At 40.2% G+C, this 26,974-nt stretch overlaps 1 protein-coding gene across 1 annotated transcript; it reads left to right on the forward strand.

Moving 5' to 3' along the window:
- Positions 1 to 2,351: 2,351 nt before the first annotated feature.
- On the forward strand, positions 2,352 to 14,689 carry mideasa (mitotic deacetylase associated SANT domain protein a). The gene is made up of 13 exons (XM_044377201.1): positions 2,352 to 2,909; positions 3,363 to 5,175; positions 7,014 to 7,229; positions 7,910 to 8,252; positions 8,341 to 8,407; positions 8,522 to 8,664; positions 8,768 to 8,871; positions 9,985 to 10,063; positions 10,245 to 10,333; positions 10,922 to 11,065; positions 11,297 to 11,425; positions 11,601 to 11,770; positions 13,641 to 14,689. The coding sequence occupies exons 2-13, from the start codon at positions 3,619 to 3,621 to the stop codon at positions 13,906 to 13,908; spliced, it is 3,309 nt and encodes a 1,102-aa protein (XP_044233136.1). The 5' UTR covers positions 2,352 to 2,909; positions 3,363 to 3,618; the 3' UTR covers positions 13,909 to 14,689.
- The last annotated feature ends 12,285 nt before the right edge of the window (positions 14,690 to 26,974 follow it).

Genomic DNA, 26,974 nt, shown 5'->3' on the forward strand with positions numbered 1-26,974 from the left:
TCACTTACATTGTAAGTGCATTATGAAGGGATCTTCTAATGGTCAGTATGAAGTACCTGAAAGTTGAGAACCTGACTATTGTTTTAAGACAGACTTGAAAAATTGTGAATTCGTCCTTTAACATATAGGCTACATGAGGGGGGCAAAATAGGAAGAAACACTTGCCAATATAGTGCACTCCAGTGCACCACAACCACCACCCACTAGACCTCAATAACAAACATTAAGTTGAATTATCACCTTTCTGACGATGTCAACAAAAACTGAAAATATATTAACTTTGTAAAAGAAGAATTTATGGCAGCGCTGTTGTATTGGTTGGCATTAGATTGCACAGGTGTTCCTAATAAAGTGCTTGGTGAGTGTACATTCCTTCTGCTCATACTGGCCATTAGGAGATTGTTTCTAATGCACTTCCAATGTAAGAATGGTGCACAGTCCTCGTTATGTGCAAAAATGTGTTCAAAAGTTTATCTGAAGCTTATATGAGGCTTCAGCAGTTTGAATTAGTCAAATCAGGTGGATATCTTACAAAGTTTTGTCTTTTAAGTATGAAATTATGACCTCTTTGACTATTTTCTTGCTGAGCTGCAGTGGAGGTATAACATATGGAGGTATTTTCATACTAAAAGGACTGTAATTTGGGAGATACCCAGATTATTTGACTAACTCAGACTGCTGAAGCCTCATATTAGCTTCATATATACTATTGATCACATTTTGCACAGAACGAAGAATGTGGATTTTGACTATTGTTGTAAGACAGACTTGAAAAATTGTGAACGTATCCTATGAAGTCATTTGTGACACTGATGCAAAAATCATATATAAAATCTGCTATTGCCATAAAGAATTCCTGCCCAGTGACAACATTTACCACAATAGTGTGATACAAAAAGATATATCAAACTGATAGTTGCCATGTTATATATGGCAAAATCTGATGCTAGAATAATGTGTACTGTATCAGCCCTATTCGGCAGTACAATACAACATTCAAATGTAACCAGTTATTCATAACTTTTTTGCTAGATGTATAAGAAATATAATAGCAGTCATGTAGCATACATATCATGCATGTAGCTGGTCAATACTTTTTTTTTACTGACTAATCAACTAATATAAATTATTTAAAATAGAAATGTCATGACTGTATTTGCAAAGAGATTAAAGGCGTAATAAATAACATGACCTCGGTGACACACCTTTATTGCTCTATAAATGTAGTGATGATGCTTTCACAACCTGGGAATAAAGTCCCATGAATTACCCCCACTGGGTAGTTTCAGTAGTATTATCACTGCTGCGTCTTGCCATAAAGAACATGATTCATGAGCAACTGTATTTCATAAGCACACAGGGTTTTTTTTTTTTGGACGTTTCACTTATGAAATGTCTCAATTCACATTAAAATCTGTAGTATATGCAAAATATGATTCAGTTTTTTCTTTTAAACAAACAGACAATCGTGGTGTTTTCACAGACCCCACTTTGGGTGGATGACATGCACACATGAATAAATATGTTTTAACAGCTTTTACCATCAGAATGAATTCAAGTTTTTAAAATTGAATAAAAAGATTTTCCGATAACATACATGGACTGGTTGAATTAATTTAACATGGAAAAACATCTGAATTAATAGAATTTTTTACAAAAAGGTAAATATTAAATATATTTAAAGGTAAATATTAATATTTTTAAATGTAGACTAAAAACACATCTGTTTAGCCTGGCTTTTTTGTAGTGTCTTATACAGTAATGTTATTGTTTTATAATTATATAATTGATTCATTTTCTTATTAACATTTTACTTTTTTTATTATAATCTATTCATTTTGTGTAATAGTATTTATATATACATAAATATATTTTACTGTTTCTATTATTGCTTTTATTTCTTTTCATAATTTTACCATTCACTTCTCTTTGACTGTTGTCTTATTCAACGGACTCTTCTAGAGTAGCTTTTATTCAATATTTTTCTTTATAATCTTTTTTTTATTTACATTTTACACGTCACCTTGTTTTAATGTTGGTTTACTTGTATCTTGGTGTGGCGTTAGTCTCCCAATCCATATCTATGATCCTGTGCGTTTGTCAGTCACATGTAAAACACTTTGAATCAGATATAAATAAAAATTGATTAATTGACTGATAAGGATTCTTCAAAAATGTCAAATGCTAGAGGTTCCGCCTGGACACACGACCTGTAAAATCCTCTCTGCGGCCCTCACGGTGTCTGTGTCCGCGTGATGTGCTGACGAGACTCCGCTTTTCGGGTCAACCGTGACAGCAAAACAAACGTACACGGATACAGCGATGGGAGTGGCCAGACTATCGGATTGGATAACAGGATGTGAGTTGAGCTGTTTTGGGGTGAGGCGCACCGCTTTGGGGTGCACAACTTTCTGCGTGTTTGCGCAGTTTTGCAGCGCTTCACACACTCCGGATAAACCGAAATAGCAACTTTAAGCTCTGCGCAGCTCGGTGGCACAACAGTCAACTCTGCGGAAATACCAGCGCAGACCGCTGCACGGCGGAGTTTTCACACATTTCGCCGTCTCATGTGTGGTCTAGACTTAGGGTTAGTTACTCGTTGATGCGGGGAGAAAGTTGTGGACATGTTTTCCTGGAAGTGCAACGGCTTTACGGATGCAGTGTGCAACATTGTAACTACAGCGTAAATGAGCCTTTTCCAGCCCGTCCGGTTTCTGGATTATGTTTTTGTACGGTTGTAAACTCGCCTGTTCGCCATATTGTGCGCCGTGAAACTCGAGGGAAAGTTGTCAGAGTTATGACATTTGTTGCGCACAATCCCTTCATGGAGCTGCATGCAGTCGACTTTGATCGAAACCAAAGTGACTCCATGGAGCTGGCCATGGAGAGCTCTGCGCACCATTGATAAGGTATATACACTCTGTTAAACTAATGCTCGCTAATCTGCTGTCTTGCCTAACATCACTCAGCTCTTCAGACGCTTCCTTATTACTGATTTTAAACATAACATCACTGGCTATCGCTCGGGTGATTTCACGAGCCCCTTCGTTTCCTGTATTTCTTGTTATGCCAAATGGCAGCTACAGTCAGCGCCTCCTTGCAGCCGCCTTAAAACTTTCACCTTTCTAACGTCCTTTTCTGCACGCACCTGGACGTAAATATCGAAGTATAGCTTTTGCTCTGCCAGCGCTCACTTCAACAGGCATGCTCTCTTGACTGATTTTCACTTCACTGACTGGGCTATTTTGCTTGTGTAGGCCTCAATTTCCTCTTTGCTGTAGACGAGTGAAAGGCGACTCAAAACTTTGTATGCTTGTATTCAGAGAAAAATAAAGTGTCTAACCCCTCCTTTCTCTCATAAGGTCCGGCACCCTAAAGAGGATGAGAAGAATGGACAGCAAACCTCAGATTTGATTGCAGAAGGAGGTTTACATGCTCCCCACCCAGCACTTTCCTTTGGGATTTATATTTCCTCCCAAATACCTCCCTATTCACAATTAAACAAAGACATTTTCAGCCACAGCCGGTGAACGCACACTACGAAGGCGATAACTCTGTTTTTGCACACTCAGAGATCAAGATTGAGAGCTCTGACTCAAGCATTTTCATAACATTACTATGAGTCTTCCTCCACAAGTTAATCCTGACAAGAGCAGCAAGCATCGGACTGCAGCCATGAAAGAGCCTGTGCAGCATTCAGGGGAGGTTTATTATGGTATGGGACCTCCAGCTTTAGAGTCAAGCCACAGTGACTCCGCCAGCGGTTCTGGTGTTTATAACCCCGAGAAAGGGCCCCAGGGTCTACCGCATTATCAACAGGCCGCTCCAGTAAAGTGGATGCACCAGGAGTCCATACAGGCCCCCGGCTGGTCTCAGGAAGCTCCTGTGCCAGCCTGGGGGCAGAACTTTGGCTCCTACATGGGTGGAGTGAACGTCCGGGGTCAGATGGCGTTCCACAAAGGAGTCCATGAAGGTGTGGCTCTGCCGATGGGAGAAAATCAACTGCAAGCGCCTGTTGAGGTTTACAGAGATGCCACTCAGGCTCAAGCTCAGGGGAGGGGGCATGACTGGGAGCAGCATGCCGTGGCCGCGATGCACCAGGCTCAGCTGCAAGCCTATCAGCACGGCCACAAAGGAGTAGAGCTCCAGGGTCAGTCCCACGTGCCGCCTCACACTTTGCAGGGGTCCATGCTGCAACCCTTCCAGGCAACTTTTAGGCCCAGCAAGCAACAGTTTCCGTCTGGCTATTACTCGGTTTTTCCGGGCAACAAGGGAATGCCGAGCCTGGCTTACAGCGAGCAGCCTAAAACGCAGCAACAGCAGCTGCTGCACCAGATGCAGCAACAGCAACAAATGCACCATCATCAGCAACAGCAGCAGCGACAACAACAACAACAACAACAACAACAACAACAGCAACAACAGCAGCAGCAGTTGCATCAACAGCATCAACTTCAGTTGCAACAACAGCAGCAGCAGCAGCAGCATTTGCAGCAACAGCAGCACCAAATTCAGCAGCAGCACCAAATGCAACAGCAGCAACAAATGCAGCAAATACAGCAACAGTATCATCAGCAACAGCTACAGGAGCGACAGCAACAAATGCAGCAAATGCAGCAGCAGCAGCAGCAGCAGCAGCAACAACTGCAACAACAAAATGTGCCACAGCAAGAAACGGCACAACTTCAGGTGCAACCAAAACAGCAACAAACCCAAAACTTTGCGACCTATCAGCCTCCTGAGCCTTGTCCACCTGAGGCCGAGTCTAAAAAGAGTGATGTCCAAACAGTGGAGCCGCAGCAGGAAGCAGAAGTCCAAACCCCTGATGCATCAGCCGTACCTGATCCGTGCCCCGAAAAGGAGGCCACAAATCCTGCAGAGCCGTCAGATGCAGCGCCAGCCGCCCCTCGACGCTCGCGCCGCCTTTCCAGAGAGGGACAGTCCCCATTGGGTCCCCCTTCAACAAACATCTGGTCTCAAGCCTCCAAAGAGCCTCCACTGTCCCAGAATGGAGTTGCTGGCGTACAGGCTGTGAAAGGAGGGGAAAGCCAAACGACAACAGGGGGAGTCATCCAGAGCACCCGTAGGAGAAGGAGGGCGTCCAAGGAGATCAACTTGGAAACTCTCGCTCAGAAGGCATCAGAAATGGAGTCCCTGCCTGCTAAAATAATCAAGGTTAAAAAAAAAAAAAAAATCACTTATTACACTGGTGCTGTACTCAGTTCCTTATTTATTTATGACAAGTTTTACAATTAAAGAGAGATTTTTAAATACTTTTCAGGCTCAATTTACTTGAGGAAAAATTGCAAAGACAGCGAATCTGTGCATGTGAGAGCAAAATTTCTCATCTGGCAAAGTTGGCAAGCAGCTGTACAAAGAGGAAGAACCCTGTTTCTGTGCAGAACTTCCCTATGGTTTACAAAATCTTTTTCTTGGGCTTGTTTACTTGACTCCTACAGCTGTCGAGTCTCAACTATATCAGGCTGTTTCCAGCATGCGCAGTCATACTATACACGTCGTCACGCAGCAGATACTGGTACAACCCGAAAAACGGCTATTATTGAACGATTCCTCCTTTTTTTTTTTTTTTTTTTTTTTTTTTTTTTTTTTTTTTTTTGGATTTGAAAGATTGATTTCATTCTATGGCTGCTGATACTCTTAACCTTGTCGTTAAGGATTTATGATGATTACATTCGAGGTGGCACACCCACTGGAAACGGCTTCTTTATTTTCTCTGTAGCAGCTTTTTTTAAACAAACACTCGTCACATTTCGCTTTTGTTTTTTTTGTGTGTGTGTGTGTGTGTGTGTGTCAGCACAAGAATATTTAGTACTCTGGCCTCAGGGGGGTTTACAAGGCTTGTCGTGGGTTTTTGTGCAGAGTGTGCATGCTGGATGTACAGTTGGAGCAGCTGCATGTCTGCACACCTCCACATTCCTCAGGCTCTTTCCCAGTCATTCAGCAGATCTAGGGAGGGGCCGAGCTGTCAACCTGCACAGTTACACTCCGGTGCTCCTTAACACACACCAAACAGGTTTAATATCGCTGCTTACAAGGCAGAGCTGTTGTATTGTGGTTAACAGACGGAACCTTTTCTGGGTTGGGAGAAGATATTCAAGATGTCAAGGTTGATGATAAAAATGTGATTTATACTTTACATACTTTTCACTCCCGCTATTAAAGCTTAAGATCACTGAAATTTTATCAGCTTGAGCAGAAATACCAGGGAGGCCTGCTCATCCTCCTGGAAGACTATGAAAATATGATGCAATAAAACAGCACTTGTATGTGTTTTATTTTATTTTTTAAAGTATAATCTTTATTATTATATATACATCTGACAGACGGCTCTGCAGACTTTCAGGTTTTTTTACCTGCAGAAGTGGAAATTAATCAGGCGCCTTCTCAAAATTTAAAGCAAAGTAGCTAATTAGCTATTGGTTCTCATGTTGTTTAGAACAGTTAATTGAATAATCGTTTAATCCGTTAACTGAAAATTAAAGAGTAACAATTTTGATGATCAGTTTATCATTTCAGTCGTTAAATCAACCAAGAATGCCAAATATCCTCTTGTTCAAGCGTCAAATGTGAGGATCTGCTGCTTTTTCTGCTTTATATCATTTTAAACTTTGGGTAATAAGATTTGAATACGTCACCTTGTGCTCTCAGAAATTGTGGGTGTCATTTTTCACTTTTTTTGACTTTTCATAGACTAAATAAATAATGGATTGATCCAAAAAAAAACAATCCACAATAAAAACCATCTGTAGTTGCAGCCCTAATGTCATTTAATATAAAATATAGCATATGAAATTCTATTTAGAAGAAAAATGAATAAATATTGTGGTGGATTTGAAAATGAATAAATCCTACCTTTTCATGTGCACTCACACCATCTTCTTCCTCTTTATGCCCCTATCCCTTTTCCATTTTCCCTGCTACTTCCCCAAACTTGCTTTCTTTCCCTCTCCCTCTCGTCACCCTCCCGCCTCACTCCTTTTTTGCCTCAACAGGAAGACGGTCCTTCAGGCAGGCAGGCCACCATGGTGCCTCTAGTCATTCCTGTGTCTGTGCCAGTGCACAGGAGTCAAACGGATCCTCAGGGCGCCTGGCCTCAGGGACGACTCGGCCAGGCTGAGCGGCCTGCAGGGCAGTCTGATCGCAAACCTTCTGTCATTGTGGCTCGCCGGCGATCACTCAGAAACTCCATGACCGAGAGTTACGGCCAGGTCAGTTCTGTTTGGAGATAATGTTGGTGTTTGATTGTTGGGTTGTCGTGATATCCTTTCAGTCTGGTTGAATAGTGAAGAATGTTGAAACGGTATGTTCATGGTGTGACCCGCAATCAAATGATCAGCATCTAAAGATTTCCATATTATCTCCCCTTGAAACTCTTACATATTTAGTTTGCACACGTCACTATGATACATTTACAAGCAGTAACCATTCAGCTACTGGGGCGCTCCATGTTTGCAGATGTTTATTCAGACTCAGACCACATTATGCAACCACCTCAAGACCCCCTTAAAATTGTTATTAATGACAACTTAATCCTGCACATATACATGAGCATCCTCAAAGGTCTAGTTCTCATGACTACAAGTAGCCATGCAGAAAGGCAACCTTTGAGATTTTAGCCCGTAAAACGTCCACTGAGGAGTGGCAGAGTCCTGCTGCTGGAACCCGGACTAGTCAGCACTCTTAAGGGGGTGTGGTTGTGTGCTTTTATGATAACGTGACTCACCAACTCTCCAAAATGACATACTGTTTTGAGTCAGGTGCGTGGGGTTTAGAATGAAACCTGATTTAGCAACAGCGTCAAGGTTTTTCAGGAATGAATTTAGGAGAAATGTGACTGTGTTTCTGTGTGCAAAACCTCAAAATTCACATCAATCCTCCTTCTATCTAGGATGGGGAGAACGATCCAGGTCTGGATGAGGATGGAAAATCCAAATTTAAGCGCCGGCCTCGCCCGGAGCCCCTCATCATTCCTCCTCCCAAACCATCCACCTTCATCCCTCCATCCGTTTACTCCAGCATAACTTCCTACCAGAGCAACCTGCGCTCCCCTGTCCGCCTGCCGGACAACCCCCTCACCCTGCCCCCTTACACGCCTCCGCCCATTCTGTCTCCTGTGCGGGAGGGCTCGGGTCTCTACTTCTCCACCTTCCTGACCAACATCGCTGTGAGCAACCAAATCCTGCCGCCGCCGGCTACACCCAAGACTGCATCAAGAAGTCTCTTGCGCTCCAGTAAGTGTTTGTTTTTTGCCTCTGGCCTTCTACAGGTAATTCTACCAATGAGATAACGTGTAAGAACTTTTTCATTTCTGTTTTTCAGCAAGTTCAGAAATCACACCGCCGGTCCTGCCCTTGATCACTGATGCCACACCTGTTAGCTTTGAACCGTAAGTCGAGAAAACAAGCCTCTAAGGTTTTCGATACAATACATAATAATATATACTTTCTTCAGCACAACTCTCTGCATCTGTGTCCTGTTTTTTTTCTTTTTCATTGTCCAGGCGTATCAACATCGGACAGCAGTACCAGGCAGAAATACCAGACATGCAAGATCAACCTTCCTCCCAGCTTGACGTGCACAAGGCTGACTTAGTTTGGCTCCCTCTGGATGAATCCCAACTTAAACACGGTGATCAAGAAAGCAGTCAGTATCTCATATTACATGTCATTGACTGACTGTTATTTTCCTTTTTTTTTTTTTTGTGAACTCTTATGTCACCACCTCCCCCTCACTTTTGTCTTTCTAGTGGGGGATTTGATGAACATGGCTTGTTCCAGCGTGCTCAGAGGCGGAGGAACCAATCAGGAGCTGGTTTTACACTGTTTACATGAGACTGGAGGTGATTTCCTTGTGAGTATAATGACTCGTAGTCACTTTAGAATAGGAATGAAATTCCTTTTGAAAGGTTTTGGCAAATCAAACTTTAAGGATAGGTTCACAGTTTATCAAGTCTGTCCTAAAACAATAGTCAGGCCAGTTTTCTTGCTGTAATCATTCAAATAAATCAAATCAGTTTTATTTATTAAGTGCCAAATCACTACAGAGGTTATCTCAGGGCACTTTTCACATAGAGCAGGTCAAGACCGTACTGTTTAATTTACAGAGACCCAACATTCCCCCCATGAGCAAGCACTTGGCTACAGCAGCAAGGAAAAACTCCCCTTCAACGGGAAGAAACCTCGAGCAGAACGGGGCTCTAGGTGGGCGGCCATCTGCCTTCTGCCATCTGCCATTCCCCCCTGTTCATACTGACCATTATCAGAACCCTTCATAATGTAGTTCCAGTGTAAGTAATAGGGAACAAAATCCACAGCCTTCCTTCTGTGCAAAAACGTATTTGAAGATAATATGAGAATTCAGCCGTCCAAATAAGTTAAATCAAGTCAATACCTTTCAAAGTTAGTCTTTTTACTGCCTTTTTTGTTATGATCCTTCCACTGCAGCTGAACAGCAAAACACTGTCCTCGAGACAATAAGACTACAAACATTTACTAAAAACCTGTAATTGTGGAAGATATCCACTTTATTTGACAAAGTCAGAAGGCTGAAGCCGCATATTATCTTCACATAAACTTTTAAATACATTTTTGCTCAAAACGAGAACTGTGGATTTTGTCCGCCGTCATTTACATTGAAAGCACATCAGGAGGAGATTTTCTAACGATGACTATGAACAGGAAGAATGATCACAGCGAACAAAACCTGTTGCAATGTTTATTTGGGCGCCCAACTGTTGTTTTGAGACATGAAAATTGTGAACCCTTCCTTTTGATTAAATCAAACACCTTCAAATGACAGTAGCAGAATATGATCAAGACCTTGAAATGTATTTATTGACATACATCATTCAAATATTTGTGCTTTTTTTGCATATGGCTGTTCATATTTGATGCAGTCAAATGAGAAACGATGGCCTCGTTAAGAATGATTTGCTCACCGCGGTTAATCATGTTGATTTTTAAGGAGACGCTGGAACGTCTGATGCTTCAGGATCTTCCAATCTTCCCCAAAGGCCATCACCTGACAGGTTATCACTACTCAGGTGAGTGTTGACGTTACAGCAAAAAATTCAAGCTGTTCAACTTTAATCATTTCCATCAACTCTCATATATTTTCTTCCTCTCTCTTATTTTCTACACTCTCTGATTTTATAAACATTTCCTCATTCTCTTATGTAAGCGCAAACTGAATCGTCATTACTTCTTCATCTGATTTACTCACAGGCTCCGACAGCTGGACTGCAGAAGAGAAGCGCTACTTCAATAAAGGGATCTCTGCCTACAGGAAGGATTTCTTTCTGGTGCAGAAACTGGTATGCTAGTTAAATTTTACCCTGCTGTGTTAACAATTGCTCTCATCCAACACAATCAATGAGAATAAATCTAAAAAAAATACATTTAAATGTAATTAAATGCGGTTTGCGTGGTATTTAAACACCAATAAATCATTACCACATTAATTCTGAGGATTTAATGTAATAGTGTAAACAAAGAAGATGATCAGAATAAAGATTTTCTGCTGTCACCGGCCTGCGTCTGCATTTTAACAGTGTATGACGCCAGATTCAGATGTACTGCAAAATCTTTTGCTTTTGCAAACAGGAAGAGGACGCTTTTCTTTCAACACAAACAAAGTTTAAATGTTTCAAAAAGTGCCAAAGAGAAAAAAAAATTAGACCCAACAAGCCACATCCTCTTTGTGGCAGGAAGTAACTGGATTCATGGGAAATGTGGTCTTTACTTGATAAAAACACAAACAGGCTGTTACTCATATCAAGCTTGTTTTTTTTTGATATATGTATTGTAAGAATACATAAATGTCTCATCAATTTCTCAGTTGTATATGGATGCTAAAAAATGAAAGCTACAAAGGCGTGATGGTGCATTGTTTTATGTCGAAGGTGCGGACCAAGACTGTGGCTCAGTGTGTAGAGTTCTACTACACATACAAGAAGCAGGTGAAGATCGGTCGCAACGGGATTTTAACCTTCGGCCCTCCATATTCACCAGTGGATAAACACACTGAGGCCGTGGTGGATGTTAAGGTAGAGTGGAGTTTTAAAAGTATTCAGTTAATGTCATAGAATGTGTGTATTAAACCATATTTTCATTTTCTGAGCCATGTTACTGGAAAGCTGCAGGGTTTTATCTTTGAAATGGACTTCACTCATGAGGAATCTTTTCTAATCCTCAAGGGTGTTATAATCTGAATTCGAAAGGTGTTGCAATCTTTGGTTTGCAATCTCTTTTTTTTTCTGGTGTTTGATTCATCACAGGGTTCACAGCAGTCAAAACCGACTCAAGGAGAGACGGATGGGGATGTAAAGAAGGAAGTTACTTATGACCAGATCCAAGAGAGCAGCCACCAGGCGAGGGTTGCTCAGTCACTACAGGCTCATGACTATGTAAGTGTTTCACTATGAGCCTACAAGACAGTTCATACACTAATAACTTGCACATTCTTGCACAACTACATTTCCTATTAACAAAGATTTCATAAAAGTTTGGTGAAAATAAATAATGATGATGTGTATCAAGGCTGGGTGGAAAACAAACAGCTACTTATGTTTGGTATTACAGGCAGGAACAGTGGTGATGCTCAAAGAGCCGGGCAGTGTGAATAAGGAGGCTCACCACCCGCCAACACATCACAGATCTCGGGCTGAGCCGGCAGCAAAGAAGAGCAGAGCTGCTCCAACGAAGCCCTCGCAGGATCCTGATGCAATTTTTCCATGCAAGAAATGTGGCAGGTATAGTCAAATCACCACAGAGATTTGATTATTTATGTTTGTAACTGAGGGGGTGTTGTGATGTCCTGAACATCGCTCTTTGTTAAATTTGCAGCTGCAGTTACAGAAGCTCTTTGTACATTTATACTCAGTGTAGTTTTGAGTTTTTACTAAGTGAAGATTTATGCATCACTAAATTACAGGTTATAGGTTATTAACAGGTTGCATCCCACAAACTAGTTCTAACATAGAGATTAGTTGTTCGGAAATGTTAACAAATGTAAATGTAATCAACTGTCAAGAGAGTAAAAGAGGTAACATGGAATACGGTTTACACACTTGATTAAAATGATCTTTAATAATGAAGACGGAGATGATTTTAAATTACATTTAAAAAAAAAAAAAAGAACACAACTCCGTTTCGAAACCGTTTCCCAGTAGCATTACACTAGATGACTAAAGAATGTCTCCTTGATTACTAATTCTGAAACACATGTATTTCACAATTTCTGCATGTACTCATCTATAAAGTCATACCTGCATTTACAAAATCTTAGCAGTTACATTTAATACATAAATGAGCCTCTTAAAATTGTTCATTTGACATTTCTGTTACAACTCAATGATGACAATGACTTCCTGTTTACATAGTTGATTGAATTTGAATGCGTGGCGCTACAAATGCTTCCATTCAACCAATTTCCTCATTACTCAAGGCTTTATAAGCCAAGACATTTCCTATGTTTTAATAAAGAAAGCCCTTTTAGTAAATCACAAGCTTCAAATAGTTAGTGATGGTTTTATAAATAGTTGACTCAGACTGCAGCAACTTCAGCTGATACTGTCCATCTAACTAGACACTAGAGGACTGTGCTCAATTTTCATGACATTCTCTTGTAATTACCATTGCAAATTCTTGCAACAGTGTGTGTTTTTATAAAATCTTTTTTTAATAAGTCATTAAAGGTGCAGTGTGTAGAATTTAGTGGCATCTAGTGGAATGGACCTGGGAGAAATGAAATGTAATATTCAGGACTATATTTGAATTAGTGTATAACCCCAAGAAAATAAGAATCATGTTTTGATTACCTTAAATATCTACAGAGGGAACAGGTCCTCCTCCACAGAGGTCACCATGTTGCACTGCCATGTTTCTACAGTAGCCCAGCATGGACAAACCAGACACTGGCTCTAGAGAGGGCCTTTCAAGCATGTAGGTTCTCCTACATGCATAGAAGGGGAGGTGAAGCAAGGTGTATTCAGTTGGTTGCAATCCTTAACCTCACCACTAGATGCCACTACATCTTAGATCTTAATCTTCAAATAAAAGTATTGATGTGGCTTGTAAATACTATCAAAAGGGAAAGGAGTGTTTCCGCCTTCATTTTTCTTCCGTTTTTAGTTTCTGCACCATATCACATGTAAACAACCTTTTTTTTTCACTACTTTTCAGCCATTTTCTATTTCATTTCTTATAAACTATAAACTCTTTTTGAAGCCTGATGCTCTGACTGACTGCTTTCTTAACTCATTTTCCATCCCGATGGAATTTTGAGCTGTTTTAGTGCCAGTACACAAAAGTGAATTCTTTCCAGGCCACATAGACAAAGTTAGTATCACTAATTTGTTTTTATTTAGTCTCTACATGGTCTGTAATTATCAGCCGATCCATGCTAGGATCAACTTCAGCCTCTCATGAACCTAAATAGGTTTCACTAATACAGGGAATGAGTCATTATTTGCATGGATTCTTGCAAGTATGCCTTAAAATTCAGTGCAGTAGAGTTTAGTAGCTTTTACAGGCATCATCTGTTGTTTACATGTAGTGTTGCATGATCCCAAACAGCTGTTACTGTGTATAATGTTGCATCATCATCCTCTCGTATCCTAGGGTGTTTTATAAAGTGAAGAGTCGAAGTGCCCACATGAAGAGTCACGCCGAGCAGGAGAAGAAGGCTGCAGCACTGCGTCAGAAAGAGCAGGAGGAGCAGGCAGCAGCCGCAGCCCGGGCCAGAAAGGCAGCAGCGGCAGCAGCGGCGGCGGCGGCGGCGGCGGCTCATCAAGGCGGAAACGGAAACGGAGTGACGGATCAGGCGGAGGTCAGCAGCCAGGAAGATTCATCTGAGGGAGAAGATGACGATGACGAGGACTGGCACTGAGAAACAAAACGCAAGAGAAAAATCAATGAGAAGATGCATTGATGGGTAAATAGAAGGTAGAGATGGAGATTTAATTAGAAAGGGAGGGATGAAAAAAAAAGATATACTGCCCCACGGAGAGCAGAATAAGCACAAGTCTTCCTGTTAACCCTTCACACTCCTTCCCTGGCTGATGTCGGCTCTGTGTGACCGTTATACAACTTTACACCCATCAGCCAGGAAGTGTCACTTCACGTTTTCACACATTTGTATCTCTTAAATATTCAGAGGAAGTTTATTTTTTTGAAATGCACTTATCTGTATGCTTCTGCTTTTGCCAATATTGCATTCTTTTTTATATCCTTTATTTAATTGAGTATATGTCAAAATATTACACATTTTCATTGTGTGGACTTGCAATTGTTATTTGATATTTCACAAGATAATCAGGACAACTGTTCAGCAATAATACATCAAGATCAAAGCAATCTTTCACTTTATGGTAGCGGCCCTTTTAAATAATGATAGAATAAGAGCTTGTATTGTAAATCTTTTTCTTAGGAAAGTACTATGATGGATGTTGCAGATTTCCATATGATTTTTAGGCTGGTTGTACACTTATTTTTACAACTAAGGGACCTTTAAAATGAAAAATGTACAAAAAAGTATATATGAAATTTCCATATATTTATGATACTGCATTTTGCAATGATTTTCGTAATATAAAAAAAACTAATCATGTCAGCTGCAATATGACTTGTGAATTGAAAAGTTTATTAAAATCTCTGCTGTTGTGATGAAATGTTTCTTTATTTTTCCAGTCACATGGAAAGTGTATGATTGCAAGACATCGTTGAACCAGCAGGTGGAGGCAGTGGTTCAGTTTGCTGCAGGATATTTCCCTCGCAGGCAGGGTTGTGTATAGATGGAGATTCTGTTGTCTGTATGAATAAAGGTAAAATTGACTGATATGTCACTTTACCAGGCTATATTCTCAAATCTTTAAATCTTTTTGCTTTAAATGCTGTCCAAACACAAACATTTCTCTACTAGACTGACCACAACAACACGTGTCAAATACTGTGTTTGTAGGTCTGATTCAGTATGCCAGACAGGGTCTACAGGGCTATTATTCTCATATTAAGTGCTGGAAAGCCAACTCATCCTCAGCCACAGGGGTGTGGTGAAATTTGGCATTGATCAGTGGTGACATAACTCGGCCATAAAGGGCAGTGGAGCCTGTCACCCTCAGGAGATGAGATGCAAGGCATATTGCCCTGAGATCAGGGAGGATAAACTGGACCTCTTTCTGTCTCCTGCTAAGCAGCGACACGCTGGACCCTGACAGCTCTCCTTTGCTTTCCCGTTGCTGAAGAAATTAGCCGGAAAAGCTACACACATAACACTACAGCTCCTTTTAGTCAAGACAAGAGCAAGAGGGAAATCTGCTGACCACTGCTTCATGTCGTTCCTGGATTTAATGATAGTATAAGAGAGCTTAAAGGAATATTTATAAAATCGAATTTTAATCATTATCACTCTCTCAGTTCAAATTCTAACATGCTGTACACAGAGTTGGTGCTCATAATTAAATTTCAACTTCTAAGTATTCAGTTGCATCATCTTTCTTAAATTTCATTCATTCGTCATATTTCCCTGATGTTATTTGTAAGCAGAGATTGCGCTGTGGGTCTCGCTATATAATTGTGTCTCACTGTATAATTTTTCATCACTGATGATACTCCCAACATCACTCTGGCTGAAAACAGGGCCATATTTAGGGACTGTATAAAAATGATCAGTGTGGGAAGGTGGGATAATTTTTATATTTCACTTTTTTCAAAAGCATTTTCTTCTTTGAATCCTATCTTTGACTTAGAAAAACACTGCACTCTATTTGTAAAACTTGATTCACTATTAATAATTACTGTTGCATAATGTTAAATCACAAGTATCCAGCCTTTGTAGATGAATATATATAATATATATATAATAATACAATAGCAAAATGGCATGGTAGGCTGAACTGTAGTCTGTTGCCACTTCTTCTATGCTCTATTACATATTTCCATTACTGTAATCAACACAGGCCCAGCCACTGAGGATGTACAAGCCAGTGCATTCTTAGTGCTGGTCCCAAGCCTGGATGAATGGGGAGGACTGTGTCAGGAAGGGCATCTGGCATAAAACCAATGCCAAATCAAATATGCGGATCATAAATCAGATTTCCATACTGGATCGGTCAAGGCCCGGGTTACCAACGGCCACCACAGGTACTGTTGACCAGCAGGGTGCTGGAGAAGGAGAAGGAGAGAGGGAGAGCATGTCAGGAGGCAGTGGGAGAGGAAGATGGGTAGGAGAGTTGTATGAGCGGTTGGACACTAAGGAAGGAGAAAAGGACTTGTTCTGATTGGTCAGACAGAGGGACTGAGCTGGGAAGGATGTGCAGCAGGTTAGGCTGGTGAAGGATAGAGATGGAAATGTGCTGGCTAGCAGGGAGAGTGTGTTGAGAAGGTGGAAGGAAAACCTTGAGGGGCTGATGAATGGAGAAAATGAGAGAAAGAGAAGGTTAGATGATGTGGGAATAGTGAATCAGGAAGTGCGGTGGATTAGCAAGGAGGAAGTGAGTACAGCTATGAAGAGGATGAAGAGTGGAAAGGCGGTTGGTTCAGATAACATACCTGTGGAGATGTTTAGAAGAGATGGCAGTGGAGTTCTTAACTAGATTGTTTAACACAATCTTGGAAAGTGAGAGGATGCCTGAGGAGTGAAGAAGAAGTGGACTGGTACCAATTTTCAAGAATACAGGTGATGTGCAGAGCTGTAGTAACTACAGAGGTATAAAGTTATCAGCCACAGCATGAAGTTATGGGAAACAGTAGTGGAGGCTAGGTTAAGAGGAGAGGTGATGATTAGACAGCAGCAGTATGGTTTCATGCCAGGAAAGAGCAGTACAGATGTGATGTTTGCTTTGAGAATGTTGATGGAGGAATATAGAGAAGGTCAGAAGGAGCTGCATTGTGTCTGTGGATCTTGAGAAAAGATATAACAGTGGTGACCCCTAACGGGAGCAGCTGGAAGAAGAAGAATCAACACAGACACAGTAGGCCTTTAAGTATTAAGTGGAAAAAAAGAATAGAAAAGTACATGACAATCATGTCAAGACAATATTTTTATTAGGTTTATGAAAAATGGGGAAACAATGTACATTCAGCATTAATGTTAAATTCAATTAAACTTTTCAGTCCAAAGTTTGTTTTGTTTTCTAGAGGATCCTTCTGCTTGGTGAAAAAAGAGAGAGGTTAGATTAAATAAGTGTGCAAGCTAAGCTGTTAGATGGACTGTGTTTGCTTTTCTGATTCAATTGTAGTAAGTAAATGCAATGATCTTCTACAGTTGGAGTCAAAGCTTAATGCACCGTACAAGAAAACAACATCAAGTAAATAATCACCACTGAAACTGACATGTTGGTCCGGGACAAGATCGTTGTCCTCAGCATATGAGAAAACACAAATATCTAATAATTTTCATACAGTCCCTTGAATGTTTTTTGGGAGGCAACTTGTTGTTTTATACTTTTAGATCCCACAGACTTTAAATGGATTTTTTGGGGGGAACATTTTATTTTTATTTTCAGACTAGCTGTCAACAATTATACAGAACGCAAAACATCAAAGAAACCCCAATCCCTACCCTTCCTGTATAAACCCAGTTAGGAAAATTTAAAAAAAGTCAGTGCATAGAATGAAACACACAGAGACACTGCACCAACACAGTGTTGTATCTTTTAAAGAGGCCCTCTGGCTAACCAGAAGTGAACAAATCCCTGTGGTGGCACCAGTGATGTGCCTTTAAACTCTGGGTAGGGCTGCCAAATTTTCAGAAAAGTATTGTATCCTTTTCTAAGACTATATGTGATCTTTTCAAGAGGAATACAGCTGTTCATTTCCAAAGACCATCTATCAATGAGGAGAGGGGAGTCAGATTTCCATGTCACTGTTTTGTATTTCCTGGCCACAAATAAAGCGATTTTTATAAATTTAATTTGGGAAATAGTCAAAGATTTATTGACATCTAGTGGGAAGGTAACTCCTGTGACTTTGGTCAAGGTGTCCCAGAGGTCATACCAAAAGGGCCTCACTTTTGTACAAAGCCAGGTACAGTGCAGGAAAGAGCCAACCTCTATACCACATCTGAAACACATTTCTGACAATTCTGGTTTGGATTTATAGATTTTCTGTGGGGTGAGGTACAGTTGATGGATGAAATTATAGTGCACCAGTCTGTACTGGACATTAATGGTAGCTGACAAACTGCTTTGACATAAATCTGACCAGAAGTGTTCATCAATTGTTATGTTCAGGTCTCATTGCTATCTTTCTCTAGATTTGTGTAAACCTGAAACTTCAAATGGATCTTAATACACACCAAGTGAATTTAAATCTGTGGAGTTCTAACGATTCTTGGACTTAAAAAGCTGTTTTAATTGTCAGTCTACATGTACAGCTGCTCATTCTTGACATGTTGTTGACATTATGGATTTAGTGTTTGCAGTGATATGCAGCTGACAGTGAGGTCTCTTCAGAGTCCTCGGAGGGTCCTTTTTACACCAGGGTTTGTGACCAGGCTCTGGGGGTTTATATTAAAGATCAGATATCTTCCCTGAGCAGGGGGCCTGCTAATAGGGCCCCATTAGGAACCCAGCTACATGCACACACTAAAACAGGTTAGGAATACAAGATTAAGACTTCATGAGGAAGACTGGTGTGGAGCGATGGAGACATGGGCAAATCACTGGATCAATGTCACTAAATGTCTGGAAGACAAATGAGAAGATCGATGGATCTCCTGCAGTGGCGATAAGGTTAAATCTGATGCAAAGCAGAAATGTACATTACGATTATTTATGCTCGGCCACTGAGCTATAAAACTTTGATAATTTTCTTGGCGTGACATGTGAGGCTGCAGGTCAATATCATTCTTGCAGTAAGTACACTGGAGGAAACAGATGCCACAGCATACAGCATGTTCATATAGCGCACATCAACCACTCAGCTTCTTTCTGGATTTGCGGGGTTATGAACTGAATTTAAATAAATCTATCAATTACCATTAAATGTACAATTGTTGGTCCTCAAAAGACTTTTTACTCAGTAAAAAAAGTCTGTATGGATCACACTTTCCTCTCTTTATTTAGATATGATCAAGATGTTTAAGGTATATTTTTATGATGCTGCCACATTAATCCATCACTGAATGGACAGAAATTGGAAAGACAGTGTTGCTGTCATTGTCAGTGAACTTTTGAGTTCCTTTCATGTAAGAAAATCCTCCCCTGAGGCTGTTGGATTACAACTTTGAAACATTTCTGTCAGTTCCAAAAACGTCCAGCCTCTCTAAACATTTCTGTTGGTTCCATCAAAATAGATGCATGTCTGACATGAGACAGACACATCGCCAGCTTTGTCCAACAAAGTGATATTGTTCACTGAAAGACAGTTAAACATGGACATAATCCAACAAATGCATCACCTGATCTGTGTCCTCGAAAGCAGTATTTATGCTGAGTGGATTATCCAGGTGAAATAACTAAACGACTACCAGCTGGGAAAATCTAAACAAGTTGTGGATGGTGGTGACCCAGCTCCAGGAATACCTTAGAAAAGAAAAGGGGAACCACTTTCTAATAAGGCATTCTGATAAATTGTTAGCAATGGGTTTATATTAGCGTTTAATAAATCATTTACTCACGCTTTATAGATTAACACGTTTTAGGTTGCCCTTACAGTGATAAACAAAGTTGTGTTGAATTGAATCAGTCAAGGAGATTTTTTACAACCTAGCAACTCTAAAGTCAAGCATTATTACTAAATTATTTATTGACCATTAGTAAAGCTATCAGTTACAACTTATAAATCTTTTACAAAGGATGCTTTATCAAAAAGTGGAACAAAAAAAAGTATTACATCTTTGGAAAAACGTTTTGCTTTGAAGTTGACTTGGCAGCAGATAATTTTTGTTTCAATTTCATTAAAGTACATTGATTTCTCATACACTATCTGTAAAAATGGAAAAAAAAGAGCATACTACACAAGTACATATAGCATATACCATACACAGTTGGTATGTATTGGGATTGGGAATTGGGACACAGCACTAGTTTCAATGAGTTTAGTAAAATCCTTCTGATCAGATACATTTAAAGCATTTGAACTGGAAGACGTCACTTAGCTTGTTCGCCACATCATGAAATAAAGGAGCTGCTTCTCTTTAACCTCCTCTGAAGGCATTCTGCTGTGAGTCGTGCACATGATCTCTCCAGCCTTGCTTACATCCAGCCGTCCTTGATGCCGAACAAAAATCACTCCATGTAACGACTATAGCGGCCATATAACTGATGTGGTCAATGGCCTTGAGGGATGTAATCTGCCACGCTGACCTCTTGACCTGTGACACCTCTCGCTTTGATTGGTTATCTGTCTGTCATCTTTATCCACAGCTCTATGGCATTTTGCAGTCAATCCAGTACTGTGAACACAGAGGAGCCCTGCGCTCTGCTGTAGATCAGCTGCTACTCTATCCTTACTCACTTAATGGAATTAAACCCATTTGTCAGTATTTTAGCTGCAGTCAGCAGTGTTTCTCTCCCATGTTTATGCAAATAGCCTTCTACTACAGTCTATCCATCTCCGGTGCAGCGGTGTTGTGATGCCTCAGAAATAGAGGTGCTGGTGATTGATACTGCAATGTTTTGTGAGATCTGCTTTTTCCTCACAATGTGAAGTGTCATCTGTGCTTTTGAGTGAAAAAGGCCCTTTTTTTTTTTTTTTTTTTTTACCTTGTCCAGTGCAGTCTTGAGTTCTCCCTCCAGAAAGAAGTGGAGTCCCAGCAGCTTAAATATGACATTGTGAAGGTACTTTTGCTCTAATGTGATGTAAAGAGGGGGCTACTTGACATTTAAAACATATAAGGCAACCAGCAGGTGTGAAGGATGAGGGAACAAGAACTTAATCAAGCCTGAATAGTGAGACGCATTTAAACTGTAAGATTTAAATAACTGCAGCAGCATTATGAGGTAAGCTGTGCCCCTCTGCTTGCACTCCTCTCCAATAAAGTCATTTTTTGTTTATTACAAAGGACTCCTCCTTTGTTATGACTCTGCAAAATTAGCAGCTTGGGAGGCCACCTTGCTAAATTCAAAATTATCAGCGAGTGAAAGAGGAGGTGCAGCCCTGCCAAATAGACTCACTCACTGTAAGTGCTCTAAATTCAGTCCTCGTTTCCTCGATTGCTGCCAATCTTCCTGGGAGAGAACAAGAGCTTTTGGCCCACCCTCACTGAGCAGCTGCTTTGACAATGACACTCTCTATATACAAGGTTATTATTTATTGCTTACACTGCACTAAAAGAGGCTTAGTTCAGTAGAAATGGAGAAAAGAGCACCACAAAAACACATTTGCATTGAGTATTGACAGTGATAGTGATACATTTTTAAAGGTAATTCTTGGTGTTCGCTTTCAGCTACTTGAGGCACGAAATATACACATGATGACACATGATAAACTTTCTGTCATCCATCATTTTGGTCCAGACTGAAATATCTCAACAACTACTGGATGAATTTGCTATGAAATTTTGTACAAACATTCATGGTCACAGAAGATTGACTGCTGCTCTCCTCTCACCAAGGACTGGATCCCTGTATGGACGACGAACTGCTGCAAGGGCTGCATGGCATGGAGGATGTTCAGGTGAGTCAAAGGTCACAGCTGAGATTTACAAGGGTATACAGCATGAAATATTATTCTCTAGTTCGATTTATTTTGGATTTTGGGATCACTTTACTAGATAAAGGTAAAGGTAAAGGTAAAACTACACACTGCTTCTAAGTCAAGTGTTTTCAAGTTGACTAATGTTACCAGGGTCCATTGGGCAAAACAGGGAATATGCCACTGCAATTATATTACAATTCATTGAATATATTATCTCAATAACAGACAAGGAATTTATGAATTGTAATTGTAAATTTAATCCTTCATATCTGCAACAAAGACAATGTTGCAATCCACCAAAACAAACATATTTAATCCAGGTATAGCCTACAAATGTTTGCATGCCAAAATATAATCACTCATTGGCAACTTTTTCTCAGTTTGGAGGGCAGTTAGAAAATGCTGCAAATAAACCAGACTGAAATAAATCCTAAATAAAATGCCAGAAATTGAGATGATAGAAATGGATTAGTCATGATTTATGACAACAGCCACTCTGCTCCTTTCTCATGGTACTGGTGACAACAGCCACTCTTTGTGACCTTACAAGATCCCAAGAAAAGGATATTCATAGCTTTGTTTCTTTTTTTCCCAGTGCTTTTCCAATCACTATTACAATATATTACACTAAAACCTGACTCAAATGTAAAAGTGTGTGAACTATCCCATGTGACAGAGATAAGAGGAACATGCTCTTAAATGAACAATGTGTCTCTTTTATAAAGCAGGTTAAAAAAAAGCTCATAATTTGATAAACAAATATAAAGGCTAAAGACTTGCTTATACTTTCATGAATGATGTTGATGATGTCAGAGTCCAATTTAGGAAAGCCCCACTGAGAAACAGCAGTGGTTCCCCATCATGCAGCTCTCAGTACAGCTTGTTCACTAATGGAGCTCTGGCTGCATGCCTGGATCGATCACAAGGCCGTAATGCTGAAGAATTCCTGATTTCAACAAATCAGGACCCGTCCTCTAGTTTGGTCTCGGTTGATGTAGGCTGACACTCCATCACGTCTGGTTGCACGAGGGCTGTTTAATCATGGTGGTGGTGGTGGTAGTGTGGTGGGACAGGTGCAGGGCAGGCGAATGCAAGGTGAACAGAGGAAACAGTGAATCACAGAGATAAATCAGAGCCTCTCAGCCACTACATCACCCTCCCATCTGAGGGGAGAAGGCTGCATGTTGATGACTTTATGATGGATGAGGGGTTCAGAGTCCATCAGATCTGGTGATGGATAACAGAGAGATGGAACAGGACATTAACCAAGCTCAAAACTGTCGGCTCAGGGGTTTGGAGATGGCCTCATGCAAAGAGAAACATGCTGATGCGGTCTATGTATATCAACTGTGAGCTCAGTGGAGCGTTTGTTTGTTTTGGGTGATTTATCATGTTACAAATATCTTTAAAAATAGGTAAGACGAATGTAACTGTAAACACCACAGGAGTTGTTTGACCAAATGTTTATTCATAATCCATCACAGACCTGGTTTACAAGTACTATATAGTGATGTAGTGGAGCCGTATACCCACCTGAACTCTGCTAAACCCACAGACTGCCGGACAGAGCAGACTGTTTATTAACTACATTTTAAGGATGAATACAATCTTTGAAATATGAAAGATTGACACTATTAAGCTTAAACAAGACAAATGAATTTCGTAAAGTTAAATGGTTGATAAATCCATGATGATCATCTGGATAAATTTATTTTAATGGCACATTTTATACAAAAATTTAAAGTACTTTACATAATGCATTAAAGACATTAAATAACATGATAACTAATGATAATATTAGCATGCTAACAATGCGCACAACGACATGCTAATCTTGCGGCTGGTGACTCAAAAAATTGGGGAGGACAGGAGGATAACCAAAACATGGTGTCATGTTATTTTGCACTAGTTGGCTACTTATCTCTACTTTATGGTCAATGAAAAATTAAGCAGTGAAATGATGGCTGACAAGATTAAGAGGGGTGACGCAGCACCCAGTATGTTACAGTAGGAATTTTACAAAACACAGTCTAATTTAAAAAGGAAAAATAAAAAACAATGAAAATCTGGAATTATTAATATTAAAAACCAACCAAAAATGAAGTGTGTTATGAGTTCTTCTGTCTGTGGGAAGGCTCCACTCACTTTACATATTGGTTGATGATCTTCATAGCTGCTGTGAGGCCTGTTGTTGCATTCAGTCTTCTAAGAGTAAGACAGAAATCAAGGCTGGCTTTGGATATTGTAAGGTCAGAAGAAGAGTCCATAATATATCAACACAAATCAAGCTTTGGCAGTTTATATGTAATAATATTCTACAATAACACAAAGCTTGAAAAATGTTTAAAATAATTGTTGATAGTTAAGTTACATTCATTCATTTAAGATGGAATTATCAATAATTTCCATTTATCAGGAAAAGTACACTTACAGAAAAAGGCAAGAAAAAGGTTTTATTATTAATCCTTTAAAAAAAACTCTTATCTTAAGTCTCAAAGTTGTGATTTGTATTCTTACACAGGCTTTATATTTTTAAAGCAAGTCAAGATGCATTTGTCTTAGTGAGCTGACCTCTGCATGGTGCATTTCCAAATAAAAAAGATGAAAAAAATACACACGATGATAGTGGTATTTTTTTTTCTTTTTGTATAGATCATTGTTACCCAGATCCTCCAAAGGTTTGATTTAATGGATAGGCATGCAATAATTTTCAGACCGTGCAACCTCTCTGCATATTGTAATCCATGATTATAATTTAATTTTGTTCATTACAGATCAGAATCAAAACAGCTTTACTGCCAAGTAGGTAAGCAGATTACATACAAGGAATTTGACTTGGTGTTGTTATGGTGTTTAGCAGTCAAAAATATACAGACATAAAATATACATAAAAATAAGAGGTCTTAAACATTTTTTTCAAAAGAATTTACAATAGAACTAAAATGTAAGATATAAAATATATTAAAAAAATACAAAATATACTCTGGCACATAAATATTGAATAGAGGAGAATGGGATGAATGTGCAGGGTATTGACTAGGAATAAACAGTGTATGCAGTGTGCATAATTTATAATAAGCAATACAGTTTTGTCACTGTAACGTGCCATGTAGGCTCAAGATCACTGATGTGTGGTCCCAGGCCTTATTGATGAGGTTTTGGTCTTGACAGACCTCAGCCTCTTGCCGGAGGGGATTGTTTTGAAAAGTTTATGTTCGGGGTGGGAGGGGTCGGCCCTGATCTTTCCTGCTCTCCTCAGCGTGCTGAAGGCGTGCAGGTCCTGGAGGGATGGCAGATTGCATCCAATCACCTTTTTGGCACAGCGGATAATAGACTGCAGTCTGCTTTTGTCCTTGACAGTAACAGCAGTGTACCACATGGTGATGGAGGCAGGTGGGGCTGCGTTCCCTGAAGCTACTGAAGTCCACAACCACCTCCACTGTCTTTAGAGTGTTGAGCTCCAAGTTGTTTTGTCCACACCAAGTCACCAGGTGGTCAAACTCCCACCTGTAGGCAGTTTCATCCCCACCAGAGATGAGCCCAATGAGGGCGGTGCCATCCGTGAACTTCAGGAGCTTAACAGACTGGTGACTAGAGGTGCAGCTATTGGTGTACAGGAAGAGGAGATGTGGAGAAAGGACGCAGCCTTGAGGGGAACTGGTGCTGATGGTCAGAGAGTCAGAGATGTGCTTTCCCAGCTTCACGTACTGCTTCCTGTCAGACAGGAAGTCGGTGATCCATCTGCAGGTGGAGTCAGGCACGTGCAGCTGTTAGAGCTTGTCCGGTAGAAGGGCCGGGATGATTGTGTTAAAGACAGAGCTGAAGTCCACAAACAGGATCCTGGTGTAGGTTCCTGCAGTGTTCAGATGCTTGAGGATGAAGTGGAGGGCCATGTTTACTGCATCGTCCACAGAACTGTTGGCTCTGTAGGTCTAGGGGTGGGTCCATGATGGATTTAAGGTGGGACAGTACAAGATCTCCCAAGCTGAACATGCTCCATGTGTATTTTGTTAGCTGGACAGAGCCAGGCTGGCTGTTTCCTGCTTTTCCAGTCTTTTTGCTAAGCAAAGCTAATAGCTGCTGGCTGTAGCTTGATATTTATCAGACAAAGTGATAACAACCCTCTCATCTAACTCAACTGCAAGACAGCAAATAAATGTATCTCCTAAGATGTCAAACTATTCCTTTAACAGCTTGCATAACACAGTCCTTCCTTATTTTTTTCTTTTTATTACAAACAGCTTGTTTAGTTCTGTTTTGATTAATTTCTTAATCATCTTCATTGTCTTGACTCCTGCACATTAGCTTATTGATACTCTACAATGATTAATCTATTCTATTTTCAACTCCTCCACAGAGGAAGATTTTTAATGACAGTCCCTGCTTGCAACAGCATTGCTAGGCAACAATAATGCAAGTCTGACTAAAAAACTGAAGGCATATAATTGACTAATTTCAAGCAAATGTCTTTCTTCAGAACAGCCAGCTGATTGGCTGCTCTCTGTTGGCTGATTCTCTGCAGCCTCAGTGCTTGATTTTGCTTTCTTACAGCAAGAAATATTCTTGTCTCTGAAGGTTTCATGTTTCAGACTCCATCTTTGTTGTGACAGGAGGTGCTTCAGTACATAAAACATAGTGTGCTTCTTTCAATGAACAACAGAATCCTGCCTCAGACCTGAAGACTGGAGTTTTCTCACCTAACTTTGGGAAAGTAAACACTTTCCAACACAACTTTTGGTCTAAGAACTCTAGTATCTTGCTTTGTGCGGCTTATTCACAAACATCTATAATGGGCTAAAATCAATAAAACATAGAAATTCATAGATTGCACTTTTCACCTTTAATAGCAGGCATTATTTTGACATTAGTGATTTACATTCTCCTCATAACCAGCTCTCATTCCTTTGTTTTGACACTTGTGTATGCAGAAATAAAGACGGCACCACATAAATCACCTTTTAGTTACACTTTATTGTACACGCGATCAATAGGAACATTTTCTCTGGTGCCGGGGAACGATCTAAATCAGACTTATTGTCTCCAAATGACCATACAGAAAGCTGTTACTTCAGTCTCTGCTCAGTGGCTACATTTTGCACCCTGTGTGTTATTAGACAACACTATTTTTCTTCCCTGAGAAGTGCTTTCTCTGTTTACATATTCAGGTAAATACACTGTCGCTATCCATTACGCAGAGACTCTTGTTCAGCTCTTTGGGCTTATTTAAAGCGTGACAACTCCAATAATACCCATATCTGCACTCCAACATAAACAGTCGTTCTCATTCTCTGCAGCAATGTCGATTTTGTGTTTAT

Source organism: Thunnus albacares, chromosome 16, assembly GCF_914725855.1.
Source record: "Thunnus albacares chromosome 16, fThuAlb1.1, whole genome shotgun sequence".
Taxonomy (NCBI): domain Eukaryota; kingdom Metazoa; phylum Chordata; class Actinopteri; order Scombriformes; family Scombridae; genus Thunnus; species Thunnus albacares.

What these genes read in the sequence shown, in the direction of transcription:
- mideasa (XM_044377201.1), top strand. Translation starts at nt 3,619, where the DNA reads ATGAGTCTTCCTCCACAAGTTAATCCTGACAAGAGCAGCAAGCATCGG. An exon ending in AGACTGGAGGTGATTTCCTT is followed by an intron (nt 8,872 to 9,984) that starts GTGAGTATAATG and finishes TTGATTTTTAAG; the next exon opens with GAGACGCTGGAACGTCTGAT. An exon ending in CACTACAGGCTCATGACTAT is followed by an intron (nt 11,426 to 11,600) that starts GTAAGTGTTTCA and finishes TTGGTATTACAG; the next exon opens with GCAGGAACAGTGGTGATGCT.